At 38.5% G+C, this 26,049-nt stretch overlaps 1 protein-coding gene across 6 annotated transcripts; it reads left to right on the top strand.

Annotated features, from left to right (window-relative positions):
- Nucleotides 1–573: 573 nt before the first annotated feature.
- On the top strand, nucleotides 574–26,049 carry LOC111414663 (uncharacterized). Of its 6 annotated transcripts, XM_071196074.1 has the most exons (20): nucleotides 574–693; nucleotides 4,040–4,132; nucleotides 4,185–4,445; nucleotides 4,498–4,782; nucleotides 4,834–5,118; nucleotides 9,622–9,906; nucleotides 9,971–10,255; nucleotides 15,257–15,541; nucleotides 15,606–15,890; nucleotides 15,955–16,239; nucleotides 16,304–16,588; nucleotides 16,653–16,937; nucleotides 20,226–20,510; nucleotides 20,575–20,859; nucleotides 20,924–21,208; nucleotides 21,273–21,557; nucleotides 21,622–21,906; nucleotides 21,971–22,255; nucleotides 23,433–23,717; nucleotides 25,327–26,047. In XM_071196074.1, the coding sequence occupies exons 1-20, from the start codon at nucleotides 669–671 to the stop codon at nucleotides 25,650–25,652; spliced, it is 5,265 nt and encodes a 1,754-aa protein (XP_071052175.1). In that variant the 5' UTR covers nucleotides 574–668; the 3' UTR covers nucleotides 25,653–26,047. The 6 variants fall into 6 exon arrangements, with proteins under 6 accessions (XP_071052175.1, XP_071052180.1, XP_071052179.1 ...); XM_071196079.1 differs by lacking the exon at nucleotides 16,653–16,937 and having other exon boundaries at nucleotides 25,327–26,049; XM_071196078.1 differs by lacking the exon at nucleotides 16,304–16,588 and having other exon boundaries at nucleotides 25,327–26,048.

Below are 26,049 nucleotides of genomic sequence, written 5' to 3'. Positions count from 1 at the left end.
TTAGTCAATAATGTTAGTACAGTAAAGTTTCCGCGGATAGCAACATTCTAACATTTGTGAGATATACGAGTATAGTCTTGTTGGTGTTTTCTGGAGATGGCAATCAATTATGTAGATTGATGTGGTTCAAAATCCAAATGTTTATACTATCGTATTGGGAAAGTTGAAATATGCGCATGTTGAAATATTTCAATGAAACACATTTCACCCTATAGATTATAAGGCATTAACTGATGACATAAATAGTCTAAATATTTCGCTGCTCTCATCATAATATATATATGAGTTGTGTACTGATATCAAAACTGATTCATCATTGATTGATTACCAGGAATGATGTCTAAACATAAATCCAAATCAGAGATTGATTATATGTGAGATGTCCAAGTATTAAATAAATGTATACTATTTAAATAATTATAAATTTTCAGTTTTGATTCACTTAAGTGACTCAAAAGTTAATTTTATTCAATCGTATATGGCGCTATACAGATAACAACCAAAAATAATCTGATAAATTCTTAAATGTGGCATACGTATGTATTTAGGTAATAAAAAAAGTAGCCGTACGAAGTGATAACGCAATCGATTACTTTTACGAATACAATTTAAGACAATCGAGTGCCTCCACAGATAATAATTAAAGTTTACGTGGAAATGTGCTAAAAATGTTACCTATTTATATAAAAGTTGGTGAGTATTTAGTTTTTTAAAATCAAATAAATAAAATTATGCAAGGAAAATAACTTAGTCGAAATTCCTATATACTACACGTAGCTACCTAATTAATTACTTATGAGGCGCCATCTTCATACGCAACCAATAATAAGCATTTTTATTGTTTTTAATATTTACAATTTTTATCCCCTTAATACATTCTAATATATATATTATTAGTATATTATTTTCACCCTCTACCCTCTTCCTCCATTTCCTTATCCTTACCCCCACAACCATTCTCATCCATCGTTTCCCCTCTCCCCCCTCTCCTAAGATCTGCCCTCGGTCCAACTCCTCCTCCCTCAACTCACTGCACCCATTCAACATATGCTCCAACGTTTCCCATTCCTCCCTGCATAGCCTACACCACCTCTCCTCATCGGGCATCCAGTATCTGTTAGCTCCCTCCTCGTTTCCCCAACGGAGCCTAGCCACCAACTTCTTCCCTTCCTCATCTCCTTCCAATAACAAGTATCTAGGCAGCCCCTCCGTTATTATGTCCCTGTACCTTTCGTTATACCTCCCCTCTTTTATTTGTGTCCTTCTTTCCTGTCTCTGCACATCTCGGTCCCTATCTCTCAACTCCCTCCACATCTCCCTACCCACCCTTCTTCTACTATTTATCTCAGTTACCGAGTAGCCCGCTCGTCTATAATAGTTGTCTCTGTCTCCATTCCCATATCTGATCTTTCCCTCTCCAATTTCCCTCCAATACTCCCCCAAGATCCCGCAGTTTTGCCTCCCTTCTATTCTTTCTTCATATTTCACTGCTCTCCTGCCCGCCTCCACTCTGACCTTATCCACCTTTACCTCTTCCCTCATTATATACCCCGGTATTTCTCTCGCCACCCCAAGCACCCATCTCCAGTATCTAGCTTGCACGTCCTCCAGCATTGCCTGCTCTCTCCATCCCCATACCTATGCTCCATACATCATCACACTGCTAACCAGGCCTTCAAACATAATCTTCCTCGCTGCCACATTCCTTCCAAAAACTCTCTTCCCCCAACCCCATACTTGTCCCATCAAATTATTCGCCTTTTTGCAAGTAAGTATACTCCCTAACCTCCTCAATCTCTTTTCCCTCCCATCTCCAATTTTCTGTTCTTTTTCTCCCACCCTTACAAAACTTTATCATCCTTGTCTTCCCCACATTCACTTCTAGCCCCTTCCCTCTAAAATATCTTTCCAATGTCTTTATCATATCTATCATCTCCGCCGCTTCTCTCGCCATGACCACGATGTCATCCGCGTATGCTAACATATGCACCTTTCTACCTCCCACCACCAACCCTCCCATTTGCCCCTTCCCCAATCTATCCTCCAGGTCCGCCGTATACAGTGCAAACAGACTTGGGCTCAGCGGACATCCCTGCCTCAGTCCCTTCATCGTCCAGAACACGTCGCTCAGCTTATCTGCCACTTTTATCCTAGACATAGTCTCCATGTATATTTCCTTCACTCTCACACTCCCTTTTCAGTGTTGCCTCCGGCACTACCTGAATAAGTTCTTCCCAACCATTGATCTCTTGTATCTTCTGTTGCCAAGTGTCAAGGTTTCCCCTGTAGAATGCTACCCCTTCTTCCGACCAGTCTGTCCTGATGAACTTGCTCCCCAGTTCCGCTCGTCTTCTGCCGTCCACCCCCTTTACCTCCACCTCCAACGGTTGGTGATCCGACTCTACCGCTTCTCCCACTTTAAACCTTTCCACCCTCTCCCACATTTCCTGATCCACCAGTACATAATCAATCACAGATGTCCCCCTCGCCCCGATGTACGTATACTCCCCTTCCTCTTTATTTCCATTCAGTATCTCCCATCCGTTCTCCTCCACCCATCTCAGCATTTCTGTTCCTTCTCCATTCCGCACAGTATCCTTCGACCGTCGTCGTCCCTACTCTCCCCATATCTCCACCCTTCCCCCCTCCTCGCCCACTCTAGCATTGAAATCCCCTCCCATTGTTATATATTCCCCCGTCCTATCCCCCGCCATACGCATATAATATATACGCAATCAAAATATATTATTAATTAATTAAGAGTTTATTGAATACAACAATCTGTCCTCCATTTCCACAACCTCGGCTCCTCGGCCAATCATCCCCTCATCCATCCCTTTGTCTCCTCACCCCCACAACCATTCTCATCCATCGTTTCCCCTCTCCCCCCTCTCCTAAGATCTGCCCTAGGACCATCTCCTCTTTCCTCAACTCACTGCACCCATTCAACATATATTCCAACGTTTCCGATTCCTCCCTGCACAGCCTACACCACTTCTCCTCATCGGCCATCCAGTATCTGTTAGCTCTCTCCTCGTTTCCACAACGGAACCTAGCCACCAACTTCTTCCCTTCCTCATCTCCTTCCTATAACAAGTATCTAGGCAGTCCCTCCGTAATTAAGTCCCTGTACCTTCCCTCTTTTATTTGTGTCGTTCTTTCCTGTCTCTGTACATCTCGGTCCCTATCTCTCAACTCCCTCCACATCTTCCTACCCACCCTTCGTCTACCATTTATCTTAAGTACCGAGTAGCCCGCTCGTCTATAATAGTTGTCTCTGTCTCCTTTCCCATATCTGACCTTTCCCTCTCTAATTTCCCTCCAACACTCCCCCAAGATCCCGCAGTTTGGCCTCCCTTCTATTCTTTCTTCATATTTCACTGCCCTCCTGCCCGCCTCCACTCTGACCTCATCCACCTTTACCTCTTCCCTCACTATAAACCCCGGTCTTTCTCTCGCCACCCCAAGCATCCATCTCCAATATCTAGCTTGCACGTCCTCCATCCTCATACCTCTGCCCCATACATCATCTCACTGCTAACCAGACCTTCAAACATAATATGCCTCGCTGCCACATTCCTTCCAAAGACTCTCATCCCCCAACCCCATACTTGTCCCATCACCTTATTCGCCTTTTTTGCCATAGCTATTACATGCGACTCCTCCCTAAACACATACCCCAAGTAAGTATACTCCCTAACCTCCTCGATCTCCTTTCCCTCCCATCTCCAGTTTTCTGTTCTTTTTCTCCCACCCTTACAAAACTTTATCATCCTTGTCTTCCCCCTAAAATATCTTTCCAATGTTTTTATCATATCCTTCCGCTTCTTTCGCCATGACAACGATGTCATCCGCGTATCCCTCCCATCTGCCCCTTCCCCAGTCTATCCTCCAGGTCCGCCGTATACAGTCCAGAACACGTCGCTCAGCTTATCTCCCACTTTTATCCTAACCATAGTCTCCATGTATATTTCCTTAACTCTCGCAATTAAGTGTATATTATTAATTAATATCATATAATTCTTTTTTTATTTGTTAGCAATTATTGCAACTGTGATAGCTGCTGCTGCGACAGGAATAATAATTGGAATTATAGTGGCTGTTGTGCCATCTGCTGAGGATTCATGTTTAAGTATGTATTAATATATAAATATATAATATAACACAAATGTATCAATTTATAGACATTGAGCCGCCGTCCAATTTAAAAGTGACAAAAAAAGAGAATCACATCGTCATACAATGGTCACCCACTCCATCAAATTGCCATGTTTATTACGCTCTTGAGGTTACTATGGACGGAGACATTAACCCTATACAATATGAGACAACAGATACGTTTTTCACTATTTCACGACTGCCGAAATATTGCACAAACGTTGATGTTGGAATAAGTGCTGTAGGAAATGAAGCTATTAGTGATGCAGTTTTTTTATCATATTTAGGTATGTCTATACTAATAATTATTTGAATAGGATTAACTGTGTATGTATACAGTTCCACCTACAGAAGAGGAAGTTAGAAATGCTATAATTAAAGTACAATCATATGATCATATGATAAATATGTTGGAATGGACGAATATTGCAGAAACATTTAATGGATGCACTGTTAAATACCGACTTATCGTAAATGACCAAGAAGTTGCTCCCGATTTAGAAACCAATCATTACTATTTTAAGAACGGATTGACTAAACAGTGTAAAGATAATGAAATTATATTGATCCCCATAGTCGAAGGAATTTTTGGAACGAAAAACGAGCTGACAGATGATGTAGAAGGTAAGAAATTAAATTGAATCATCGACAAATAATGGAATTTATTGGATTTAGTACCGCCATCCAAGGATAAGATTAATGCTGTTGCTCTTAGTCTTGGACCATACGTTCCAACTGCTAAAGTATTAACATGGACGGATTACGAAGTTGTATTCAGCAGATGTACAGTTAAATATCGTCTTACAGTAAACGATATACCAATTCAACCTGATTTAATCACCAACACTTTTAAATTTACCGATGAATTGACTAAACAATGTAAAGATAACATAGTTACATTGATGCCTATAGTGTCTGGAGTAAACGGGTTGGAGAAAATCATATCCGATCATATCGAAGGTAGATATAAAATTAAAATATTAGTCTCCAAACTGCACTCACTTTCACATGAAATACACCACCCATTAAGAATTAGACTACAATTTTGAAACTTCGGTAAAATAATGCTTTATTATCAACTAATTGTAAGAAACGATGAAAGAAAAATTATCATTTTTTAAGAAAAAGCTAGTACTCTACGCGCAGCTATGCATGCATTGACTCTTCTACCCATGCTTTCTATTAAGTTTCGATGTCCTCCTGAGGTATCTCGTTCTATGCAACCTCTAGATGGTGTCGAAGTTCATCCAGATTCTCAGGAGGCCTGGGTACTTGTCTTAGTCGCCAACCCATCATATCCCAGACAAGTTCAATCGGTGACTAGTACAGGCCAGGGCAAAAATCTGCATTCCAACCTGCTCCAGGAAACTTCTTGTAACCACAGCAGTATGGGATGTATGTAGGAAAGCGGAGGGTATGCTTACGCATACAGCACCGAGGCCCCAACGGGCCCCTTGTACGCCCTCCTACACTCTCTCCGGCTACATCAACCAGCCTAAGGAATTTCCGAAGGCTAGGATACATCTCAGAGGTGTGTTCCTGATGCCATCTATGGTCTCCGAAGTCTCTCATTCTGAGGTCTTGCAGAGTGGGGCATTCACACAAGATGTGTCGGACCGTCTCCTCGCTCTCTTTACAGCAAGCTTAAGGTTATAAAGATGCTTGTTTACCTTACAGTGACCCGTGACGAGTCCCGTTACAGTTCGTAAAGCCTTACGAAAGACAAGGCTGCCTCTATTGAAGGATAATGTCATACTTCCTTAGACAGATGGCAGCCCTTAACCCTATCCCACCAGTTCATAAACTTTTTGTGGGTAAAATCTGTAATTATCTCAATCTGAGTTGATAAGGACGGAGCGATTATTGGTTCAGGCGAACATGGCAGCCCTTTTGGCAAACCTATCAGCGTGCTTGTTACCTGAACAAGTCGAGTGTCCTTTTATCCATTGAAGTATAACACAGTTATGCACTACGGCCTTCTCCAATGTCAGATGACAACCCATAACAAGTCCTGAAGTAATTGTTATTCTACTCAGGGCCAAAATAGCTTGTCTACTCTACTGTCAGTATAAATTGTAAAAGTCTTACCTACCAAGTTGGATCTGACAATAACGTCAGCGGCAAGTTGTATGGCGATTAATTCCGCCTGTATGACGGTGGTGGAAGACTCCGGCTCCAGCTCCTTCCCGTCTCTTTGAACCATCAGTGTAGATTTTAAGGCTGTTTTTTACCTCTACCTCTGTGGAACTTGGGTGGGTGAGATATTACTTCGTAAAAATGTGTTGTAGGGGTGTAATGTCCGTTATACAACCCAGAATTGGTGAGTATTCCACCATTTCGTTCCAGAGGTTGGCATTTTTACTGTTTCTCTCACCCATTAGAATTCCTGCTGCTCGCAGTCGAATCATGGTCACCAATGCCACCTCTTGGATGAACAAATGAAGTGGCGTTAGGTTTAACATGTTTTCCATGGGTGCAGTGGGGGTAGTCCGCAGCGCACCTGTAATATGTAAACACGCAAGTCTCTGTACTTTAATAAGTGCAGCAGTAGATGTAGACTGTAGGGTCTTTGACCACCATGCTACTGCACTATATGTAAGCATAGGTCGGATTACAGCCGTGTAAATCCAGAGGGCATTTTTGGGTGTCTTACCTATAGCCCTCCGGCATTGACCGAATGCAACGTACGCTTTTTTAACTCTATTATCTAGGTGGTCTCTCCATGTCATTTTATTGTCAAGCGTGATGCCCAGATATTTAACTTCTTTTGACAATGCCTATAGAGTATTAGCAAGGGATGGCGTTCTGGGCTTGCCAACCTTCCTCATCCGTGTGAAAAGAATCAACTCTATCTTCTTAGGATTCACAGAGAGTCTTTGTTCGTCACACCAGGTCTCTATCAATTTAAGAGCTACTTGCATCCTATCAAACAGCACGTTTATATACTTGCCTTTGACAAGAATGGTTAAATCATCTGCGTAACCAACTGTGATAAAGTTGGCTTCTGCGATGTGGTTCAAGAGCCTATCCAGGGTGAGGTTCCACAAAAGTGGAACAAAAGTGGAAAGTACACCTCCTTGTGGACAGCCTCGAGTAACTCCTCAGCAGTATGGGATTTTGCAACGTCTGCATGAAAGGTACTAACACCGGTTCCAAAACGTTGTCCATACAAGGATGTGCGTTTAATGTGCCTGAAATGAACGCAAGTGGTGACCTCTCCACGTAACTCACCAACTGCTGCTGCATAATTTTTTCAAGCACCTTAGATAACATTGGAAGAATAATTATTGGTCTAAGATCTTCAAGATCACCCAACTGAAGCGGATGTGATAGAAGCCAGAACAGATCGCACCTCTGCTTCACTTACATTTTTAAACACAAATTGATTTTGACATGCATTATGCTTATAAAAATCCAAATTAAGAGACGGCAAACTATTAATAATAATAATAATATTTATTGATTACAATGTACTACACTTCAGAATAAACAACTAAAAATGGTTTCCAATAAACAACTGATCTATCTTATGGTGAGATTCAATATATATTGTTCTTCCACCTCACCATAAAGTATATAAAGAGAAAAAAAAACAGTATAGCGTGTTAAATATAAAAAAAAGAATCGCGACAACTGTATAAAGCTATAAACAAAACAAAAGTTTTAACTACTAAGTTTTAACATATAATACTTAGGTGAATACTACCAAGGGCCACAACAAGTCGTTATCGATACCAGGTCAGTACTCAAAAGGGTTCCCCAGAAATTAAGAACAAATTTAGGTAGAACAAAAAGATTACAAAAACATTCAAACGCAAAAGCAAGATCTGTGACTATTAAGAGATTGCGAACACTGCTGCCCAAACAGAAAATCAGCATAGCGCCTCCTGGCGGTGGCGGCAGACCCACACTCTGTCAATGCGCAACCAGAAGGGAAGCATTTTTTAAAACTCATAGTGTGGAATATTGGTGGAGATAGCCTTCCCTTAAACCTCACATTAACCGAGTGCACGTCACCCCGAAAAGACAACTTTTTTACAAGATACGCTGGTTTATGTAGAGTGAGTAATTTATGGTAAAAACCTACAGCATGCAACATGCATGTTCAACCACTTTAAAACCGGCAGCTTACAGCTGACGTGATCTCTGCGTTTCAACCCAAAAATTAGTCTGATACAGGTGTTTTGTACCTTTTGAATTTTCCTCTTCAATGCATAGGACAGAAAGGGTGCATACAATGCATCGCCATAATTAAACATTGATAGTACTAAACTTTCGCATAGGCGCACTTTTGCACTATGATTAACAAAGCCTCTGTTAGTATAGGCTCTTTGAACGCATTTATTGACGTGTTCATTAAAAGTAAGGCCCTCATCGATTAAAATGCCTAAGTTTTTTACTGTTTTTTGAATAGGTAGTAATTCGTTATTTACACAAATTTGTAAGTCATTAATGACTTTTTGTTTTTGTTTCTGAGGACCAAACATAATAACGTTTGATTTTTTCTGATTAATTTTAAGTCCATGTCGGCTTGAGGTGATACGCAAATATTCTAGATCACTATAAAGTCGCACACAAGCCTGTTTTATATCATGAGCCGGAAAAGAATAGTATATTTGCGTGTCGTCGGCGTAAAAATGGGTCTTGCAATGCATAACCCCTTGGTTAAAGTTTGATTTATACAAAGCATAAAGCAAAGGCGAGAGTATAGAACCCTGAGGAACGCCCGAACTAGTGTATTGATATTCAGATTGTTCATCACCCATAAATACGGCTTGTTGTCTATGTGTTAGAAAATCATATAATAAGCGGGTAGACTTATCATCAAAACCGGAATACCTCAAAATTGATGCCATTGTCTCATGATTGACCGTATCGAACGCCTTTGAATAATCTAGTAGGCAAAGAACTGTTAAATTCGGTTTCGCGAATTATATCATCAATGATATGTATCAATGCTGTCGTGCAACTGTAACCCGATTGGTTCTGTGGTAGTATGTCATTCTCCTCCACAAAGGAGACCATTTGTTCATAAAGAATTTTTTCTGCAACCTTTGCTAATCCTGGCAGAATACTAATGGGTCTCAGGTCGCTAAGTACCGTAGGTTTAGAGATTTTGGAAAGCGGTTTTATTACGGCTCGTTTAGTGTTAATACCGTCATAACCCCAAGTCCTCTAACATCCTTCCATATCTGTTTAGAACTTCCTTGTTCTGTCAAATAAGCAAAATAAGCACGTTTTTCGTTCCTCACAGCTGCAGTGGTGTAGTTACGAGAGATGTAGTAATCCCAATTACCACGACTGCGAGTCTTCCTGAATTTCATTATTACGCGATCCCTCAAATTCAGAGCTTTATATTATCTGTCTGACTGCATGGTTGAAAATTGTAGTTTGAATTTTAGTGGGTGGTGGATTTCATACGAAAGTGAGTACATAACTAATTACGAACACTATCGAATTTAGCACCACCATCCGAGGATGAGATTAATGCTGTTACGTTTAGTCTTGACCCATACCTTCCAACTGCTAAAATATTAACATGGACTGATTACGAAGCCGAATTTAGCGGATGTACAGTTACTTACCGTCTTACAGTAAACGATATACCAATTCAACCTGATTTAATCACCAACACTTTTAAATTTACCGATGAATTGACTAATCCATGTAAAGATAACACAGTTAAATTGATGCCTATAGTGTCGGGAGTAAACGGGTTGGAGAAAGTAATATCCGATCATATCGAAGGTAGATATAAAATTAAAATATTAGTCTACAAACTATAACTAATTACGAACACTATCGAATTTAGCACCACCATCCGAAGATGATATTAATGCTGTTACATTTAGTCTTGACCCATACGTTCCAACTGCTAAAATATTAACATGGACGGATTACGAAGCCGAATTTAGCGGATGTACAGTTACTTACCGTCTTACAGTAAACGATATACCAATTCAACCTGATTTAATCACCAATACTTTTAAATTTACCGATGAATTGACTAATCCATGTAAAGATAACATAGTTAAATTGATGCCTATAGTGTCGGGAGTAAACGGGTTGGAGAAAGTAATATCCGATCATATAGAAGGTAGGTATAAAATTAAAATATTAGTCTATAAACTACACTGTTGGACATAATTCACGAGCACACCCTATATAATCTGAACGCGTGAAGATAAATCCATGATATTTGCGGAGCACAAAGGTTTATTGTAGACGAGTTTATTCTGTTTTGTTTCCCCGGTTTATGTATAATTTCATACTCGTATTCCTCAAGTTTCAACCTGAATTTTAAAAGTCTGCTCCCTGGATCTTTTACGGAAAATAACCACGTTAAAGGTTTATGATCGGTAATGACACAAAACTTTTTTCCAATAAGGTACGGCCTGAAATGCTTTACAGCCCAACAGATTGCCAACAATTCACGTTCCGTTGTACTGTAATTTCTCTCTGCTCTAGCCAGTGTACGAGAAGCATATGCTATAGGTAAGTCTTTCCCAATTTTTCCCTGGGAAAGAATTGCGCCCACAGCAAAATTACTGGCATCAGTAGTAAGGAGAAATTCACGCGAAAAATCCGGGTATTGTAGAAGAGGAGCTGTACTTAATTTTTCTTTAAGTGTTACAAAAGCTTCTAAACAAGAGGGTGACCAATTGAATTCAACATTTTTCTTGAGCAATTCTGTTAATGGCAAAGAAATTTTAGCGAAATTTTGTATGTAACGCCTATAATAACCTGCTAATCCCAAAAACGATTTTATTTCTTTGGAGTTTTGTGGTACAGGATAATTCTTAACGCAATCAATTTTAGTCGGATCCGGGTACGTACCATTTTCGGTTATTATATGGCCTAAATAAATTAACTCTGGCCGCAGGAATTCACACTTTTCCGGTTTTAAACGTAAATTACTTTTTTTTAATCGTTCGAATACTTCAGTTAATTTTTGGTTGTGTTCTTGAAGTGTTTTCCCATAGATAATTATATCATCTAAGAATACAAAACATTTGATTCCTTGTAACCCTACTAATACAGAATTCATCAATTTTTGAAAAGTAGCTGGTGCTCCCTTGAGTCCAAATGGCATACGATTAAATTCATAATGGCCATATGCCGTGGAAAAAGCGGTTTTATGCTTATCCGAAGGTGACATGCGCACTTGGTGATATCCGGAAGCCAAATCCAATGAACTGAAAAATTTTTAATTTCCGAGTTGATCCAAAATCTCGGTGATGTTTGGTAACGGATGAACTGAGGATATTGTTTTTTCATTCAGCTTTCGAAAATCAACCACTACTCGCCACTGTTTATTACCATGAAGATCATTTTTCTTAGGAACTACCAAAAGAGGAGAATTATATGGTGACTGGGATTCAGTGATTATGTTATTTTGTAACATGGAATCAATTTGCGTTTTTATTTGTTCTTGTTGATGATGAGGCAATCGATAGGGTCTAATATTTACTGGAATTTCATCTTGAGTCGGTATAGAATGATTAACTAAACTCGTATATGGAAGAGAATCACCTTCTAAAAGAAAAATACTATGAAATTGTTTACAGATTTTTAGAATGCTTTCACATTCTTCAGGAGTCATATGATCTGTTCGAATAGAATTTTTTAAGATTTGTAGCCTTTCGCAGGTAGTATCAGAGGAATTAAAACTTAGTATGTCAAAATGAGTAAGATCGATAAATTCAATATTAGGATTTCCAATTTGAACTTCGTGTTCATTACTGTTTACAATTGGAACATAACAATAACCGTTTTCTGGTTTGATTATGCAGTTTCCGATGAAACATCCATTTTTAATTTCATTTGAAAGACATAGAGATTCAGATGTTGCACTTGTTTTGACGTGAACTATCGACTCAGTTCTTGCCGGTAACTTTACCACATTATTCGATGCCACTTCTACCATAGGTAGGGAGATAGTTTGAACGGAAATCTTAAAATCTACCTGTCTTCGTTCGTAGTCGATTTTTGCTTTATATTTCATAAAAAAATCTTTTCCCAATATTCCGCAAGACGTAATAGGGAAATCGTCAGGGACTAAATGAATTGTATGAGGGACGATTTCGTTTCCAATGAAGAATTTTGCATGGCATATGCCGTAGGAGAATATAGGGGTATCACCTATGCCTCTTAATTCCGATTTGTATTTTAGATGGCATACAGTGTCTTCCTTTACACAGCACCTTTTTATGATTGTAACTTGACTACCACTGTCAATTAAGAATTTTAAAGGTTTAGGAGTGATATCTGCACAGAGTTCTATTTCATCTAAGGTTGTTTTCGTTACAATATTAATTTTATAAGAAGGAATAGAAGAATTCTGAATTAATGACGTCGGATAGGCTTCTAATAATGTGGACGGCTCGGATTGCCTAAAGCTCCGGCCGTCGCCATCAAGTTTCCCGAATTCGAATTAGAATCTGTTTCAACCGTGTTTACGCGTGGTTGTTGACGTTTGAATTCGTCAGCGCGTTTCTTTTTATAACATTCGCGAATGTGATGACCGGGTTTTTTGCAATATGCACAAGTGATCGTGTTTACCGTAGTTTCTTGTTTTATTTCGCGCTTGTAAGGAATGCTAGGAATTTGTGCATGCGTACCTTGAGTTTGATTACGTTTAATAAAACAATCCTTTTCTAGGTGACCTAGTTTTGAACAAAAATGACATTTGGATCTTCCCGTGGATTTATTCTCAGTTTTTTTATGACCCAATACATTATTGAGACGTTCCTCCTCAACTGCGGCCGAAATTGCTTCAGTGAGGGTAGTGAATCGCGAAGCTTTAATAAGAACTTTGTATTGGTAATTAAGACCTTGTGTGAATGCTTGATAAGCGGATTTTTGATTTAAATTTTGAATAAGAGTTGCGGAGTCTGGCCCTTGGCTCGCTATACATGCGTCATTTAAGTCGTTAAGTAATTGTTCAATTTTGTTCGCAAAATCTCTAACGCTTTCGTTATTGCCTTGTCGACAATTCAATAATTCCAATTGAAGTTGTGCAATTGACCTGGACTCTAAAAATTGTTCTTGTAGCAGTACCTTTAAATCGGCCCATTTAGTAACAGATTTGTATTTAATCAAGTGATAAGCTGGACCCGAAAGTTTTGTAATTATGATTTTTGCAAGTAACGCCTTGTCGGCATCGGATGTTAAAGATGTACTCATAATATCACAACATGACACAAATTTATGAAATTCCGATCGATTACCACTGAATTCGGGTATTATTTTAAGAGCCATATTAATGTCGAGTTTCGATTCGGTCATATTGTCATCTAAATTATTTGAATTCGGAGGAGAATAAACCCTTGAAACAATATGTGAGTTTTGATTTAAATTTTGAGATACTGGTGGAAAATTCAACTTTTTTGTTTGGCTTCGCAAATTCATCAAAATATTCTCATGAAAGTACAACAATTGACTTACTGTTGTATACCTGACACCAAAATATGTTGGGGATGGTTTACCCAACGTAGATTTTGGGATGCTGACGAGGTTTTTTTTGAAAGTATGGACAGAACTAACGCTCCACAGTTTATTGACGTGCTTACTTCTTATTACATTAACAACTTGCTTACAACTAACTTAAAATTACCTAAATTCGTAATTGCGAAATAGAGACAAGAAATAAAAGAAAGAAAGGAAAGATAGGATTGTCGACCAATATTGCTAAGTAAGGAAAAGAATCATGTTACACAATTTTGGTTAATTAATAGAAAAGAAAATGATTGACTTTAAAATAAAGAGAAAAGAATAACATTAAGAGAAGAAAATAACATTAATTAAAATTATACACTCGCAACAATTCATCGAGTTTCGAGTTGTTCCGTCGCGGCATTGTTGACTGAGCCGCTCTTCCAAGTGGAACATTCTATCGCTATGGAGACCGAAGTGGATGGAAAATACCGGTCGTTTTTAGTGTGGTGTGAGGAACCACATTGTTATAGTACTCTGTGCGCAATGGATGGGCGATCGCGTTACTTAAGCGAGTTTGAGAGTGAAATTGCGCGTCGCCTCGACCGGTCGTTATCGGCAGTGCAACGGGCATGGCGAGAATGGTCTGAGGTAGGACATAGGTACCTTCAGCCGCGGCCGGGACGGCCCTGCGCGTCCCCATCATACGAGGATCGCGCTCTTGTGCTCAGCGTTTTAGCGTCGTGTGAGTCCTCCTCAAGGCTACTTGGAGCTGTTTGGCCACCGGCAAGGGAAGGCGCACTCACTACGCGAGTACGGCGGCGTTTGGTAGATAGTGAACTGCGCGTGCGTTGTGCGAAACAGCGGATTCCAGTAACATCCAAGCACCGCAGCATACGTCACGAGTGGGTCAACGCTAGGCATTAGTGGGTTGCTGAGTAGAGGGACATTATGTTTTCCGACGAATCAAGATTCGAATTGGTGATCGTCTACTCGAGCAGTGCGTGCAAGAATGCCCTATCCACCGACAACCGAGCATTATGGTTTGGGGTGCTATTACACATGGTGGACGTACACGTCTGCTGCGTGTATAGCAGACCATGACGGGTCAACGATACGTAGATGAGGAGCTACGGTCCGTTGTGCTTCCCTACGTTGGGCGGCTCCCAGGTCTGCTATACATGCACGACAACGCACGACAGCACATCGGGCGTGTTGTACAGACCTTTGTGGAAGAGCACCGTATACGAATGCTTCCATGGCTAGCTCGGTTTCTGCATCTGAATCCGATCAAACATGTTTGGGAAATGACTGGTCGGAGACTTCTACGTTATCCGGCTTCCTCGGCTAACGTTGAGGAGCTATGGAGGCGAGTTGAGGTGGCATGGTTGGCCATCCCTCTTGCTACAATACAGCGACTTATAGACTCCATGCCACGTCGTGTAGCGATGGTACGCGAAGCTCACGGGGGATACTCTCGCTATTGATGTTTCTCCTCCCAGCAGAGTTGTGCCGCTCTCCATGTAAGAGTAAGTTACACAACTTTAGTACTACTTCCATACCAAATTTTATTGCGCTAGACACACGCGTTCAGATTATACAGGGTGTGCTCGTGAATTATTTCCAACAGTGTATAACTAATTACGAACACCGTCGAATTTAGCACCACCATCCGAGGATGATATTAATGCTGTTGCGTTTAGTCTTGACCCATACGTTCCAACTGCTAAAATATTAACATGGACGGATTACGAAGCCGAATTTACCGGATGTACAGTTACTTATCGTCTTACAGTAAACGATATACCAATTCAAACTGATTTAATCACCAACACTTTTAAATTTACCGATGAATTGACTAATCCATGTAAAGATAACACAGTTAAATTGATGCCTATAGTGTCGGGAGTAAACGGGTTGGAGAAAGTAATATCCGATCATATCGAAGGTAGATATAAAATTAAAATATTAGTCTACAAACTATAACTAATTACGAACACTATCGAATTTAGCACCGCCATCCGAGGATGATATTAACGCTGTTACATTTAGTCTTGACCCATACCTTCCAACTGCTAAAATATTAACATGGACGGATTACGAAGCCGAATTTAGCGGATGTACAGTTACTTACCATCTTACAGTAAACGATATACCAATTCAACCTGATTTAATCACCAACACTTTTAAATTTACCGATGAATTGACTAATCCATGTAAAGATAACACAGTTAAATTGATGCCTATAGTGTCGGGAGTAAACGGGTTGGAGAAAGTAATATCCGATCATATCGAAGGTAGATATAAAATTAAAATATTAGTCTACAAACTATAACTAATTACGAACACTATCGAATTTAGCACCGCCATCCGAGGATGATATTAACGCTGTTACGTTTAGTCTTGACCCATACCTTCCAACTGCTAAAATATTAACATGGACGGATTACGAAGCCGAATTTAGCGGATGTACAGTTACTTACCATCTTACAGTAAACGATATACCAATTCAACCTGATTTAATCACCAACACTTTTAAATTTACCGATGAATTGACTAATCCATGTAAAGATAACACAGTTAAATTGATGCCTATAGTGTCTGGAGTAAACGGGTTAGAGAATATAATATCCGATCATATCGAAGGTAGATATAAAATTAAAATATTAGTCTACAAACTATAACTAATTACGAACACCATCGAATTTAGCACCGCCATCCGAGGATGATATTAATGCTGTTACATTTAGTCTTGACCCATACGTTCCAACTGCTAAAATACTAACATGGACGGATTACAAAGCCGAATTTAGCGGATGTACAGTTACTTACCGCCTTACAATAAACGATATACCAATTCAACCTGATTTAATCACCAACACTTTTAAATTTACCGATGAATTGACTAATCCATGTAAAGATAACACAGTTAAATTAATGCCTGTAGTGTCGGGAGTAAACGGGTTGGAGAAAGTAATATCGGATCATATCGAAGGTAGGTATAAAATTAAAATATTAGTCTACAAACTATAACTAATTACGAACACTATCGAATATAGCACCGCCATCAGAGGATGACATTAATGCTGTTGCGTTTAGTCTTGACCCATACGTTCCAACTGCTAAAATACTAACATGGACGGATTACGAAGCCGAATTTAGCGGATGTACAGTTACTTACCGTCTTACAGTAAACGATATACCAATGCAACCTGATTTAATCACCAACACTTTTAAATTTACCGATGAATTGACTAATCCATGTAGAGATAACACAGTTAAATTGATGCCTATAGTGTCGGGAGTAAACGGGTTGGAGAAAGTAATATCCGATCATATTGAAGGTAGATATAAAATTAAAATACACTGTTGGAAATAATTTACGAGCACACCCTATACAGGGTGTTAATAAACAAACTTTACACACGCTGGTCGGTGATAGTAGAGATAAAAACAAGAAAAAAATCCTAATACACATAGGTCCAATACTCATTGGTTTTCGAGATATGGAATTTTTAAATTTTCATTGTCAGCTTTAAATTTGAATGCGATATCGCATTACCATGAACGCGATAAAACAACAGCCGCAGAAACTGCATGTCAATAAACATTTTGTGGCTTATTCTTATTTAAGCTAGCTTATTTTCGCAATGGTTCAATTTACATTTGCGGAATACGCCGATATGCAGAAAAAAATCCTAATACACATAGGTCCAATACTCATTTATTTTCCGAGATACGCATTAGCACACTCGTTATCGCGGAAGATTTTCAAACTGTCGTCCTTCCTCTTGTAAACAAAGTTGCACTCGTTGTCGAAGAGAATTATGCACTCGATTGAAAGCAGTTTGATTTCTTAGTTGCTGGCAACCGACTACTATTCTCTGCCAAAGTTCATCTTCTGTATAAACTTCCGTGGCATAAACAATACCTTTTAAATGTCCCCAAACAAAAAAATCCATTGGCGTTAGATCAGGAGATCTTGGTGGCCACGCGACAAGTCCTCCACGACCAATCCATCTGTTTTCGAATCGTTCGTTTAAATAGTTTCTTACGTTTAGCGAATAGTGGGCTGGGGCTCCATCATGCATAAAATACATGTTTCTAATAACGTCTAATGGCACATCTTCCAGTAACTTGTTTAAATTGTCACGCAGAAAGTTCAAGTAGATTTGACCATTTAACCGATTCGGTAAACAAAATGGTCCAATTAAAAAATCACCCACAATGCCGGACCAGACATTTATCGAAAATCCAAATTGATGGTTTCTAACATGAGTTGCGTGCGGATTTTCATGAGACCAAACATGCATATTGTGGAAATTAAACACTCCATCACGCGTAAAACAGGCTTCGTCTGTAAACAAAATCTTCCCAAGCAAATCTGGATTTAAATTACATTCATGTATCAGCCATTGGCAAAATTGGATACGGGGACGGCAGTCCGTCTCTAACCGTAGATGATGAATCTTCTGTAAGTGATACGGATGAAGTAATTGTTCTTTAAGGGTCTGCCAAACAGATACAGGATTTACGCCGATAGGTCTACTTATTCGCCTGGTACTCACGTGGGGATTATTATCTACAGCTTGCAAAATATTATCTTCGGTGTTTGACGTGCGGACTGTACGAGGTTTGCCAGTGTTTGATTTTGGCGGCTTAAAGCATCCTGTTTCTCTGATCCTACGGTCGACTTCTTGAAAGGTTGGACGAGATGGAATATGCCTCGTAGGATATCTCTGCTGGTAAATTCGTCTAGCTTCACGCTAATTTCGACGAGCTTCGCCATAACATAAATGCATATCGGCGTATTCCGCAAATGTAAATTGAACCATTGCGAAAATAAGCTAGCTTAAATAAGAATAAGTTACAAAATGTTTATTGACATGCAGTTTCTGCGGCTGTTGTTTTATCGCGTTAATGGTAAAGCGATATCGCATTCAAATTTAAAGCTGACAATGAAAATTTAAAAATTCCATATCTCGAAAACCAATGAGTATTGGACCTATGTGTATTAGGATTTTTTTCTTGATTTTATCTCTACTATCACCTGCCAGCGTGTGTAAAGTTTGTTTATTAACACCCTGTATAATCAGAACAATATTTGCGGAGCATAAAGGTTTATTGTAGACGAGTTTTGAGTTTTTCTGCCGCCGCATTGTTGACTGAGCCGCCCTTCCAAGTGGAACATTCCGTCACTGTGGAAACGATAGTGGGTTGGAGATACAGATTTTTTTTAGTGCGGTGTGACGGACCAGTATGGGCGCTGGGTAAATACCCGGCGGGTAGGTATTTCTAAAATGGGTATTTTCACACAATGTTGACCACATCATTTACGCCAGTTTTTCTTCATAGGTCTTCATTTCATATGTAGTCCCTCAGAGTTAGACCCAAGATCGACCTCTCCATCTATCTTTGCGTTACTTGGACCCTCCTGGCAGTGGCTACCGTTAAGTTAAAGTTTTGGAACATTATGTCATAACCGGAAAGACGCCTTTTCTCTTGAACATGTCTCTATGTTTCCCGTAAGCTGCCCACACGAGTGTGATCCTTCTGTTTACTTCGCTTGTTTGATTATCTCTCGACTCATAGCCAAGATATACATAGCTGTCAAACCTCTCAATTTCATTATCCCCAATGTTGATGTTAGAGCCGGGAACAAGATTTATCATAAATTTTGATTTCTCCTCGTTGATATGACCCGCATTTAAATCGTTCAGCATTTAAGAACGATATCGTCCGCGTAGCGCAAATTACTTAAGCATTTGCAATCAATGTTTATGCCTTTTTGGGTCCAATCCAGTTGTTTAAATGCACTCTGAGGACTGTGATGAACAATTTGTTGATTGTAACACGGATAAAGTGCTTTATTCCTACTTCATAATAGCTTCATATTGCCGCTTAGTTAAATCAGCCTCTACAAACATGGCTAATGCTTCTTGCGGTGTTAGTGGACGAATTTTTTGTTGGCAATATTTGGGTTGGAAAGCTTTCTTATATTTTCCAGCACGAGTAGGAGAATTTGTGATGTTTTTCAGAATTTGGGATGCATCTCTTTTGCCTCTTTCTCTTAAGGTTGTTTGTGCAGCATGAATAATAACCTCATCGTCTGAAATGGTTTAGAAAGACGTCCCGGCCGACATTGACGATCACTTCGAAGTTCAAAGGTTCCATCCAACCAGACCTTATTCGTTTTTTTTTGAAAACATCTTCTTTTCTAGAGCTTTCGACCATTTCACTTTTATTGAAGATTTTAAAGTAACCAAATCTTTTCTTCAGACATCTTATCTTATCTTCAGCGTTACAGGAGTACGACAAGAGATGCTTTTCCAAATGATTCAACTTTTCATCTAAAGTTGGAAAATTGAATTAAATAATAATAACCTTAAAAACATAGCAGGTTTTTTTAAATATTGTAATCCCTATTGATTCTTACCTGAACTATCGGGATCCATCACCCTCACTTTAGTGACAGACACAGAAACGAATACGCCGAAAACTGTAACGCGTACACACCAAATTTCATTGCGCTAGACGCACGCGTTCAGATTATACACGATGTGCTCGTGAATTATTTCCAACAGTGTATTAGTCTCCAAACTACAACTAATTACGAACACTATCGAATTTAGCACCGCCATCCGAAGATGAGATTAATGCTGTTACGTTTAGTCTTGACCCATACGTTCCAACTGCTAAAATATTAACATGGACGGATTACGAAGCCGAATTTAGCGGATGTACAGTTACTTACCGCCTTACAGTAAACGATATACCAATTCAACCTGATTTAATCACCAACACTTTTAAATTTACCGATGAATTGACTAATCCATGTAAAGATAACATAGTTAAATTGATGCCTATAGTGTCGGGAGTAAACGGGTTGGAGAAAGTAATATCCGATCATATCGAAGGTAGATACAAAATTAAAATATTAGTCTACAAACTATAACTAATTACAAACACTATCGAATTTAGCACCACCATCCGAGGATGAGATTAATGCTGTTACGTTTAGTCTTGACTCATACGTTCCAACTGCTAAAATATTAACATGGACGGATTACGAAGCCGAATTTAGCGGATGTACAGTTATTTACCGCCTTACAGTAAACGATATACCAATTCAACCTGATTTAATCACCAACACTTTTAAATTTACCGATGAATTGACTAATCCATGTAAAGATAACACAGTTAAATTGATGCCTATAGTGTCGGGAGTAAACGGGTTGGAGAAAGTAATATCCGATGATATAGAAGGTAGATATAACATTAAAATATTAGTCTACTAACTATAACTAATTACGAACACCATCGAATTTAGCACCACCATCCGAGGATGAGATTAATGCTGTTGCGTTTAGTCTTGACCCATACGTTCCAACTGCTAAAATATTAACATGGACTGATTACGAAGCCGAATTTAGCGGATGTACAGTTACATATCGTCTTACAGTAAACGATATAGCAATGCAACCTGATTTAATCACCAACACTTTTAAATTTACCAATGAATTGACTAATCCATGTAAGGATAACACAGTTAAATTAATGCCTATAGTGTCGGGAGTAAACGGGTTGGAGAAAGTAATATCCGATCATATCGAAGGTAGATATAAAATTAAAATATTAGTCTACAAACTATAACTAATTACGAACACCATCGAATTTAGCACCACCATCCGAGGATGAGATTAATGCTGTTGCGTTTAGTCTTGACCCATACGTTCCAACTGCTAAAATACTAACATGGACGGATTACGAAGCCGAATTTAGCGGATGTACAGTTACTTATCGTCTTACAGTAAACGATATACCAATTCAACCTGATTTAATCACCAACACTTTTAAATTTACCGATGAATTGACTAATCCATGTAAAGATAACACAGTTAAATTGATGCCTATAGTGTCGGGAGTAAACGGGTTGGAGAAAGTAATATCCGATTATATCGAAGGTAGATACAAAATTAAAATATTAGTCTACAAACTATAACTAATTACAAACACTATCGAATTTAGCACCACCATCCGAGGATGAGATTAATGCTGTTACGTTTAGTCTTGACTCATACGTTCCAACTGCTAAAATATTAACATGGACGGATTACGAAGCCGAATTTAGCGGATGTACAGTTATTTACCGCCTTACAGTAAACGATATACCAATTCAACCTGATTTAATCACCAACACTTTTAAATTTACCGATGAATTGACTAATCCATGTAAAGATAACACAGTTAAATTGATGCCTATAGTGTCGGGAGTAAACGGGTTGGAGAAAGTAATATCCGATTATATCGAAGGTAGATATAAAATTAAAATATTAGTCTACAAACTATAACTAATTACAAACACTATCGAATTTAGCACCACCATCCGAAGATGAGATTAATGCTGTTATGTTTAGTCTTGACCCATATGTTCCAACTGCTAAAATACTAACATGGACGGATTACAAAGCCGAATTTAGCGGATGTACAGTTACTTATCGTCTTACAGTAAACGATATACCAATTCAAACTGATTTAATCACCAACACTTTTAAATTTACCGATGAATTGACTAATCCATGTAAAGATAACACAGTTACATTGATACCTATAGTGTCGGGAGTAAACGGGTTAGAGAAAGTAATATCCGATCATATCGAAGGTAGATATAAAATTAAAACATTACTCTCCAAACTACACCCATTTTCACATGAAATACACCACCCATTAAGAATTAGACTACAATTTTGAAACTTCGGTAAAATAATGCTTTATTATCAACTAATTGTAAGAAACAATGAAAGTTTAGTTGAAAAAAAACAAAAGAAAAAGCTAGTAGGGGGTTGTATCCCTACGCGCAGCTATGCATGCATTAACTCTTCTACCCATACTCTCTATTAAGTGGTCTATGTCCTCCTGAGGTATCTCGTTCCATGCAACCTCTAGATGGTGTCGAAGTTCATCCAGATTCTCAGGAGGCCTGGGTGCTTGTCTTAGTCGCCGACCCATCATATCCCAGACATGTTCAATCGGTGACTAGTACAGGCCAGGGCAAAAATCTGCATTCCAACTTGCTCCATCTCACAGCAGTATGGGATTTTGCATTATCCTGTTGGAATGTGGCATTCTGCAACGTTTGCATGAAAGGTACTAACACCGGTTCCAAAACGTATTCGATACAAGGACGTGCGTTTAATGTGCCTAGAATGAACGCAAGTCCACGTAACTCACCAACTGCTGCTGCATAATTTTTTCAAGCACCTTAGATATCGTTGGAAGAATACTTATTGGTGTAAGATCTGCAAGATCACCCAACTGAAGCGGATGTGATAGAAGCCAGAACAGATCGCACCTCTGCTTCACTTACATTTTTAAATACAAATTGATTTTGACATGCATTATGCTTATAAAAATCCAAATTAACAGACTATCCACAAGCTCGTTTACACTATCTACAAAATAAGTGTTAATACGGTCAGGGTTCTGAAAATGCGACGGTAAAGACAACGCCCTACCATCCGTCATAACCCCAAGTCTTCTAACTTCATTCCATATCTGTTTAGTTAGAACTTTCTTGTTCTGTCAAATAAGCAAAATAAGCACGTGTTTCGTTCCTCACAGCTGCAGTGATGTAGCTACGCAGAGATTTGTAGTAATCCCAATTACCACGACTGCGAGTCTTCCTGAATTTCATTTTTGCGCGATCCCTCAAGTTCAGAGCTTTATATTATCTGTCTGACTGCGTGGTTGAAAATTGTAGTTTGAATTTTAGTGGGTGGTAGATTTCATACGAAAGTGAGTATATAACTATAACTAATTACGAACACTATCGAATTTAGCACCACCATCCGAAGATGACATTAATGCTGTTGCGTTTAGTCTTGACCCATATGTTCCAACTGCTAAAATATTAACATGGACGGATTACGAAGCCGAATTTAGCGGATGTACAGTTACTTATCGTCTTACAGTAAACGATATACCAATGCAACCTGATTTAATCACCAACACTTTTCAATTTACCGATGAATTGAGTAAAGAATGCAACGGCAATACAGTTGTCTTAATGCCCATAGTCGCAGGTGTTGAAGGAGAAAATAAAATCCTAAGTAATGATGTTGACGGTAAGCAAGCTTTTTTTTTCTATATTATGTATAGCACAATTGTATAACACCTAGTAAATACATACTAATTAGTTACTTATTTTTAACACCAAATTAAACTAGATGATGTTTTGCAGCTTTTCCCAGTGGTCCAGTCTGCTTTACCCATAATATAGATAAATATTGTTATATTTTTACCGTTTTTGTTATAATTCCGCACTATTGCTCGCGTTTGAATCGACTAGGTCACTAAATCGAACGGCTTCATCCTCTGAAGGCGACGCAGGACATCCTCGTTATCGAGAAGCTGGATGGCCTCGAATGATGCAATTTCTGATGACACCGATGCTACTTTCAAGTCGAGATGGAGGTTGGTACTTTGTTCTGGAATCTTTGAATCAGACTTGCATTTGTCTTGTAGGTACAACCCCACAATTGGATTCTGTATGTCCATTTTTGTTTTAATACTTGCTTGTATATTAGCAACTTGTTTCTTAGTGATAGCATTGATTTTCTGCCAATAAGCCAATATACGTGTCTAAATTTGATATCAAGTTCCTCACTTTTTTTTTTTGACGTGAGCTTTCCATTTGAGTTTGGCATCCAGCGTCATACCAAGATATTTTGCGAATTGCATTGCCATTTATGTGTACTGGGACATAGTTTACTTTCTTATAAGTAAAGTTTATGTATGTCTATTTATTTGTATTTAGTTTTATTAGCCATCGTTTGGTCCAATTTTCTATTGAATTTAATGCCAATTGTAACTTATTTGCTGCAACTACTGCAACAGCCAAGATCGCTGTGTCGTCTGCGAATGTAGCTTTTAAAGTTTCTGGTACCTGAGGAAGGTCGAATGTGTAGAGTAAGTACAATGTTGGGCCAAGCACACTTCCTTGAGGGCTCGTATTTAATATATTGGTGAATAAGCGTTTTCATATTTTACTTTAAAGTATCGATCAGAAAGATACGATTTCAATAGTTGACTACGTTGATGGTAGTTTATAATTTAAACCATCTAACCAGACTTTGTCGAAAGCTTGTGCAACATCAAAAAATACGGCGGAGCAGACTTTATTTTATTCCATTGCTATTTCGATAGTATTCGTTATTCTAGGCACTTGGTCTATTGTTGCATGTTTATTCCGAGACCCAAATTGATGTGTTGGTATTAGGGCTTTTTCTTCTATGACAGGTTTTAGTCTTTTTAATAGTAATTTTTCAAGCAGTTTTGATAGTAAGGGTAATAATGAGATTGGCCTATATGATGTAACATCTGTGGAGGGTGTACCAGGATTTGGTATCATTATTATTTCAGCAACTTTCCATATGCTTGGGAATTAATTAGGTCATAGCCCATTGATTTTTTTATATTTAGTTTTTGTATTTCATAATACAGTTCTTTTATTCTTACATTTTGCTGATCACTTTGAAATACGCTAGGGACACTATTTAGCATAGTTGTTGGAGTTCTTGGGTAAGCAAGCTACAAGCGTTTATTATTAATAACACGATTTAAGCCTTAATTGCACAGCCCGGAATGTAATCATCAATTTGATCACTCCTGCAATATTCCAGTAGTCACAAAGCGAACAAACAAATTTTAATTTTTCATTTTCTATTTCAACAGAATTACCAGAAATAACAGACGGTTCGTTTGAATTAATAACCGAGGGAAATATGTTAATAACATGGAAACCACCATTAACTTTAGAGACTTGTGAATTTACATACGACTTGGAATTAAGAGAAACGCAGGAATTAGATTCTATAACACTAGATTCTTTCGAAGATTATAACGAAGTAGAACCATTCATTTGGGAACCCTCTAATGTAGATGGAATAACGGATTGTGGAGTTATGGTGGTTATAATTACACCTAAATACAAATCAAAATCTGGAACTAGTACCTCGTTGGGTTGTACGATGCAAAGTTTAAGTTTACATGTTTTGTAATGTATTAAACATTAATTTATAGTACTATTAATAATATCTTATGTTTCTAATTGTAAAAAAATAAATCATAAATCCTGGTAGTGTTGGTAAGGATGTGAAAAGAAAAATATTACATTAAAATAGAATAGATTTCAAATTTCTGTTTGAACAATTTCTCACTTACATTTTCTGTAAAGTTCATTCCTTCCGGAGGTTTAAAACAATCCATTTTACTTTTCACTTTTTACACACCATGTCATCTATTAGTCTTTTCACTAATAAAACACTCACAAATAGTTATACAACGTTATACGAGAATCGAGTTTTACACCAAATCATCGTACATGTCACTTAAAGGATAACGTGCCATGAAGTTGGTTACCAATGCTGCCAACACACAAATAACGCAATATTTACC

This window comes from Onthophagus taurus, chromosome 5 (genome assembly GCF_036711975.1).
Source record: "Onthophagus taurus isolate NC chromosome 5, IU_Otau_3.0, whole genome shotgun sequence".
In the NCBI taxonomy this organism is placed as follows: Eukaryota; Metazoa; Arthropoda; class Insecta; order Coleoptera; family Scarabaeidae; genus Onthophagus; species Onthophagus taurus.
The sequence above is the reverse complement of the archived record's forward strand: the minus strand, read 5'-3'. Positions and strand labels throughout refer to the sequence as shown.